This window comes from Carettochelys insculpta, chromosome 4, assembly GCF_033958435.1.
Source record: "Carettochelys insculpta isolate YL-2023 chromosome 4, ASM3395843v1, whole genome shotgun sequence".
In the NCBI taxonomy this organism is placed as follows: Eukaryota; Metazoa; Chordata; order Testudines; family Carettochelyidae; genus Carettochelys; species Carettochelys insculpta.
This window is the reverse complement of record NC_134140.1, coordinates 29,182,589-29,190,000: the sequence shown is the minus strand read 5'-3', so window position 1 is coordinate 29,190,000 and position 7,412 is coordinate 29,182,589. Positions and strand designations below refer to the sequence as shown.

The following is a 7,412-nucleotide window of genomic DNA, read 5'->3' as shown; positions in this document are numbered from 1 at the left end:
CAAACTCATATCTATACTACACCACTCCACATTAATTAGAACCACACATCACAAAATTGCACAGGGATTACAATATTACATCCAGTCTGCATAAATTGAATTCCACTACCGACCAGGTCACAAAATGGCTGCACTTTCTAATCTAAAACTAATTTGCATATTGTACACATGGACTTTTTTTTTTACTTGAGTCACAATAATGCATGCAAGTTTGTGTTTTGTAACAAATTTTGTAATTTGCTCATGCTACCTAGATTCAACAGAGCTTTTTTGAACATTTGCAATATCTCACCTCTTGTTAATTAACAGTTCTAGTGCATGCATATGGTGTATACAGGTAAGTAAACATGCAGTTTTTTCACATTCTAAAACTATGGCAGTTTAGGCCATATTGTGCTGCCTGCATTTTATCTGTAATGCAGTGTCTCAAACATTTCAATCCCGTATTAATAGGTGGCATTACACATAACACCTATATAGCAGCATAGCTAATACAGCTTGTGATTAAAAGTGTTTAAAAATAGCTAATAAAATCAGATTATCTTGAGGTATTATTTCTTGCAAGTCAAAATGGAGAGCAAAAAATCAACCCTAATTTTTAGTTTATGTATACACTGAAAATAGCAACGACAATAAAAATAAGCTTTTTGTAGCAGACATATTCCATCTTCACTATTTTGCTACCTTTGGTAAATTACTGGGGCAGATCTTGAAGTTAAAAACCCATGTTTAGAAATAAGTGCACGCTTCACCCACTATATATAGCAGCAGACTGTGTGCCCCTACGCAAAAACATTCTCATATCTAATTTTAATTTTACATATAAAAATAACTTGGAGAAAATACAAAAGAACATTTTATTTTAACATGAAAATATCACAAAAATTAGTAAGCCTGAGATGTAGGGTTTTGGTGAAAAACAAGAGGCTTGTAGTGTTTTGGCTGCTGATAAAGATGCATGTATTGATAGCTGGGGTGAAAAGCAGAAGAATGCACTTATTTCTTCTGCATGTCAGTATCTTCAAACACAGTAAGCCACATGCACCCTTCTTTTCTTTTGTGGACGCTGGTTCACCATACTTAGTTCCAGCGGAAGTGGATTTGACGTGGGCGGTCAGCCCCCTCCTTTACCAATGGCTTATGGAATTCACGTCCTGCACGAGAGTGGATGTTTGCCCAGCAAAACTCACAGTAATACTGCAGGCAAGTGACATTGGCACAAAAGAAAGGCGCAAACTTTCCACCACATCGTGCACCCTGGCATTCATCACACATCTGGTCATCCAACACATATGGCTTTACCTCCACCTGTTGCGGGGGGGAGAAGAGGAGAGGAGACAACAAATTCTTGTTAATGTCTTGTATTTCTACATCAGAACGCTATCAAAAGATTAAGCAGTCTCAATTGTGTTCTGGTTACACAACAAAAGTGTAAACATTAATGCTACAGTTGTGATCTGGTACAGGAATACATCTCCAGATCATAGTGTGTTAGACGTACATAAATGTTTTTGGAGGCAAATGGAAATTGCAATCTCATCCTTACACAGAGACGCGTACATCAAAATCAGGATGAGGAAGGGGGCATGGAAGCTTTAGTCACTCACATATTGCCCAGTAGAATTCACTAGGAGCAAAAAGATTTTTTTTTTAAATGTAAGTCATTTTACACATATATTTCTAACAACTATTTCACTTCAACATATAAAGGTCTGCTTGAGCGTATCCAGTTAATCTATATTGTCCATAATGGTTAATACAGAAGCACTGATTGTGAAAAATATCAATTGTTCAAAAGGGATCTCAACCTGATGTCGAAGGGTATGTCTATGGCAATTACACAACACTTGCTGGCCCTTGTCAGGTGACTTGAGCTATGGTGCTTTGTTTTTTTTTTTTTTTTTTTTTTTTTTTTAAACTATGGTGCAGACCAATGGTGTCCAACACATCAGACATTTGGCTATTATTTCAGAATAATGTGGATAGTTTGCCATGGCAGTAGCCACTACAATGGCTACTGCTACAGAACTGGTTAAACACCACACATGTAGACATTCATCCTCAGGCTGGAACCCAGACTCCAGGACCTCCTGAGGAGGGAGCATTTGAGAGCACAGGGTCCAGCCCACGTCCAAAGAGCTACACTGCAATTAAACAGCAAAGTCAGCCCACAGGTTCCAGATGTGGGTGTTTAACTGCAGGGTACACATAACTATGTGCACACAATTCTGCACGCACAATTATTTGATCAAGCAGAATCTAGCTTGTGTGCAAACCAGTTACACTTGTACCTACCTTACCAGCTAGCTCACATCCTTCTTTGGGAACACAAATGGCTGTGTGCACACATCATGTGTGCAAATTAACAGCCATTTCAGGAATAAGATGGATCAAACTTTTTGCCACCAGCCTGGGTGATATAGTCCTTTAACTCTATCTATAGCCATGTGAGCCTTAAACAATAGACTGCTGAGACAGTATCTCTAGAGTTTTTTAGAAAGTGCAAAAATCCATCCTCGCAACTCAAGACTACCAGAGACACCTATCTTGTATATAGGCAGTTTCCCCACTACCAAATGCATCTGACTGTCAGAGTGGCAAAGTGAGCAATGTTTAATTTGCATTAGGTCTGTGTAACTGAACCGTAACAGATCGTATTCAGAGAGGAAAATGAACCTCCCAAGAAGATACAAAAGGAATTGACCACATCTTTACAAAACAAAAACAAAAAAGCAGGGTTTTCCACATTTCTCTCATTTCCCACTTTATAAAGACAATATACCGCTTGTGTTTTACAAATTACAGTGTTGCAGCAATTCATACAAAGGGATAGCTACAAAATAACTGTTTATCAATATACTTTCACATTAGTGATAATTGACAAAGATCCTATCGATTCAGGAGCTAGGATGCAAGGATACCTGCCAGTTACACACTATTGTAAAACACTATTTACTTGAATAAATAAGTATTCAAATGTATCCTTAAACATAGGAGAAACCTGGATGAAGTATGGACAAAAAGCAGCCACTTTGATACATAATATTCATCAGCACTCAGCTTTAAAAGGATGTGTTCTGGTAAGTAGGCAAAAGTATTTCTGTTGAAGCTAAAGTTAGTCAAGTGATGTGGGTAATCAAATAGAAACCCTTGAAAATGAAGCTGATTTTAAGTAGCACACAAATGCACTATTCCTACAGCAAATTCTAATCAAATTAAAAGGGGAAACAAGAATGCTTAAAATTAATCTCCAAATACTTTAAATCTATAGTCTTCTTTTTCAAAGTGCTCCACAAATGATTATCAGTCCTGGCTAGTCTATAGTACATAAAAAGTGTTGTGGAAAAACACACACACATACACGCACACACACGCACGTGCGCCAGGAAGTACACTCACTGAACTAACCTCTACTTTTAATACAACTGCTATACTCTGCAGCAAAGTGGCTCCTTGCAGTGACAGGAGTTAAACTCAAAGGCTTTGTCTACACTAGCTCCCAACTGCGAAGGGAGCATGTAGGGTGTCGGGAAATTACTAATGAAGTGCTGCAGTGCATATGCAGCACTTCATTAAGCTAATTTCCCCCACGGCAACTTCAAAGTGTAAAACTACTAAGTTCTGGCTTGTGTGTAGCTGCAGTTAACCTGTGGGTACTTTGAACTGCCCAGGGTACTTTGAAGTCTCTTTACTCCTCAAAATGATAGGAATAAGGGGATTTCGATCTTGGCAGGGTCCTTTCAAAAAGGACCCCCATGTAGCCGAGCCGCGCAGGAGCGAAAACACGGCACTTTCGAAGTGCCATGGCTGGCAGCATACTAATGAGGCGCTGAATATTCGTTTCAGAGCCTCATTAGTATTCTTCGATTTGGCCATTGGCATGGACATTTCAAAGTTTTTTGTAAGCATAGACATAGCCCATGTGTATCAATGACTCTTTAGACTCTGAAAGGATCCTAAATCCTTGAATAGTTTCAATGCAACAATAAAAATACTGAAACAAAGTATTAATTTATAGCATATCAAAATATTTCTTTTAAACAATTTACATCTTCCCTTTTCCTCACCCCCATGCCTATTGACAAGAGGTTGGCCTTTTCAAAAACTGAGACAAGAAAATATTGCATAATTAAAAATGACTTAATTAGGAAACATTAAAACAATCACCTTCTAATTAATGAAAGGTCATACCTAATATAATTTAGTACCATGCTAGAATACCAATCCATGTCTCTATGCATGCACAAGGTTGGATAGATGTGCACACATGAAGAATGTATGGCACGTATGGTATATGTATATAAAGGCAGCCCATATTCTGGAGAGAGACCAACCACCTTTGGGCCAGAGTTACAAATAAGGAATGACAGAAAAAGAGGAAAAAACTGTGTCTAGAAATGCATTGCATAGTGAACCATCTCAGAATGGACTTCCCTGATTCTACATATTTCACAGTGGGAGTCAACTTAGACAGTAGGAAAAGACACTCCTTTAGCTAGGATCCATCTTCCAACTGAAATAAAGGAGGCTGATCACTCCTCATGCAGAGAGGAGATCCTGCCTGGGATGGGATTACACACTTGAAATGAAGACAAAGTTCTGGTCATAGGGGATTCAACCTTTAGAAATTAAGGCTTCATCTACAAATTGAGTCAGCATGTAGCAAGGCATGGTATAATTACTGAGCATTAGCACTAGTTAAAATAACTGCAAATCAAACTCTGGTACGGTTCACTACAAGTTCCATGGGGCACCTTGATGCAACATCAAAGAGCATTATGGCACTTTCAGTGCATTGTAGTAGGAAATCACACCACATTTAGTGCATAGCAAACCAATGTACTAGAGAGTGCACCCAATCTTGCCAAGCACTCCCCCGTCAAATAAATAATCTCATAGATAACTCGGTATATTGCAATTGTAACATCTGGTTATCTGTCTACTCAGAGATGATGTGAAGGGTGTGCACAGGAAGTCACATGCAGACCCCACCGTCATCTCCCCCGCATACTCACCATCAGCGCTACCCCCACCATCCCAACACTACCTGGAAGTTGTGCAACTCTTCCACAGGAAGAGGCGGCTGAAGGTTGAGCAGGGGGAGGAGGCATAGGCGGGGAAAGGGCAGGTGGTGGATGTACCCCCTGGAATCCTCACACTAGTCTCCCGTGTCTACTGAGTGCAAAAGTGGAAAAATCTCATGAAATATCTAGAGGGACTTCTACTGAATCCCTGAATTGCGGTCATTATAAATATTGATACCAATGATGTAGGATGACTGCATAAGAGTGAAGACCTGTAAGCTACATTTAGATTGCTGGGAAGCATGGTCCAGAGACACTGTTAAAGCATTTCACGAAATGCCCCCAGTTCCATATGCAGACCCAGCTACATAAAGAGAACGTCAGGCTATCAAATGCATGGAGGAAAAGATGACTTAAAGAGCAAGACTTTAATTTTATTAGGTTCTGAGGAGCATTTTAGGAAAAGAAGAGTATATGCCAGTGGTAGGCGAATCTGGCCCAGGAATACACTTTGTTTACCATTGCTCATGCACAGGGTTGCCAGATTCCATTGGTTTTTCCCCAGTGTAGTTTTTTCTTTTTTCCTAGAGATATTAAAGTGACACCCATGTAAAGCAAGGGCACATAAAGTGAGGTGCATATTGAATGTGTATAACTAACTGTCACAACTGAGCACTCCCTCTGCATCCAATCAGACTGCTGCAATGATCCAATCAGCGCACCCAGCAAATTCTAGGTACACAAGAGCATTTATCCTAGAAGACCATGTTGGTTACAACAATCTTGCAGCCTATTGAGAGGAAGGAGGGCCACTCGTGTGGCTCACTCACTAGCCTATGTTGCCCATCACTGGCCTGTGCAGAAAGGATGGGCTTTCCATTAACCAAAGTGAAATCAGACTCCGGGGACATAAAATAATGCTGTGGATTGTTAAAAATAAAGCTGCAGGGAAGGGAGGAGGCTTAAAAAAAAAATCAAAAGAGATGTCTATCAAAACAAAAAACCATCAGAACTAGGTCAGGCATATCCAAGAGTTAATTTCTGTTAAAATCAACATGATGTCAGACTAAGGAGTTAAATAAAAATAGGCATACAGTCAAAAACTATAAATATTTATATTCAAATACAAGAATATACGAAGATGAGGAGCACAATTATGTGAATTATAGTGTCTGCTCATGGACGATCACCTTGACGTAAGATATTAAAGAAATGTGGGCAAATGCACAAAAGCACCTCAAAATAAAAAAAAAAACCAAACCAAACCAAACCAAACCAAAAACCAGCTAAACCTGGATATTGTAATTCTTGGGTATAAATCATAGAAAAAATGCATATTAAGTTGAAGGAATAGGAGACAAGAATCGTATCTAAAATATTCCATAGATTGCATTCAAATATAAACTTCTGATTGGTGAGGACTGACTCCAAGTTGAAAGGATACAAAGCAAGTTTGTACTACTACAGATCAGAAGGAAATGGAGTTCAGAACATTTGACATCAAAGACACAACAAAGTTGAATAAAATTATATAAAATCAAGACTTCAATTACGTTTGTACAAACATATCCCACTGAGAAGTCTGACAAGATTTTTATCGACACCTTACACAACTGTTCTGTGGAACTGCTAAGGTTACTGAGTAAACCATAGAAGCTAATCCCAACTTAGTCCTAAAAGTAACACACAGGAATTGGTTCAAGAAACATCTACAGTTGAAATACTAACCAAGAGTAAGTACAATAAAATTAAATGCAACCTAACAACTGTGGCAAGAAATGTTACCAAAAACTGAAAAAAGGGACTTCAAAAAGACCCTAAATTCAAAGCTACAGAAGTTATAATTGTTTAAAGACTAAAAAACATGCAGTTTTAAACTAAAAGGAAAGCAGGAAGCCAGGAAATAAATCAATACACCTAAATGGCAAGTTTCAAAAGACTCCATAAATCATAGATAGGTTTTCAGAAAATGGAAGAAGTCAACATTAATGAAAAACCAGAAGACTATATATCAGATACTAACTCAGAGAATAATTAAGGGCAATCAGATGAAATTCAAAAAGAAAATAGCTGGGAGGTAAAAAAGCCAAACAAGTTATTTGTTGTTTAGTAACAAGCTTCCCCAAAATCGCCCTCATGTTCTCAATTTAGAAACCTTTTTGTTGAGTCATGATTAACTGTAGTTAGAGTCAAATGATGTTTGGCAACTGAAATCTTGTGGGCATACACCATATCTATACAGTGGTTCTGAACAGGAGAGGTTACTCACCGTGTGCAAGATGATGTCCCTATGGGTGCCCTACCTTTAGGTGCATCAGCACTGAAGTGCCCACTGGCCAAAGATTTGTGTGTAGCAGTATTGTCCCCCTTCTACCCATGGTTGCCCGG

At 38.7% G+C, this 7,412-nt stretch overlaps 1 protein-coding gene across 7 annotated transcripts in view; it reads right to left on the bottom strand.

Annotated features, from left to right (window-relative positions):
* The window catches only part of CPEB2 (cytoplasmic polyadenylation element binding protein 2), a 104,010-nt gene that overhangs the window by 2,642 nt on the left and 93,956 nt on the right, over positions 1-7,412 (bottom strand). For all 7 annotated transcript variants that reach the window (XM_074992503.1, XM_074992502.1, XM_074992508.1 and 4 more), the window contains one exon: positions 1-1,308. This exon is cut by the window's left edge and continues 2,642 nt beyond it. In XM_074992503.1, coding sequence (XP_074848604.1) covers positions 1,081-1,308 — 228 coding nt within the window. In that variant the 3' untranslated portion in view covers positions 1-1,080. The remainder of the gene's footprint in view (positions 1,309-7,412) is intronic.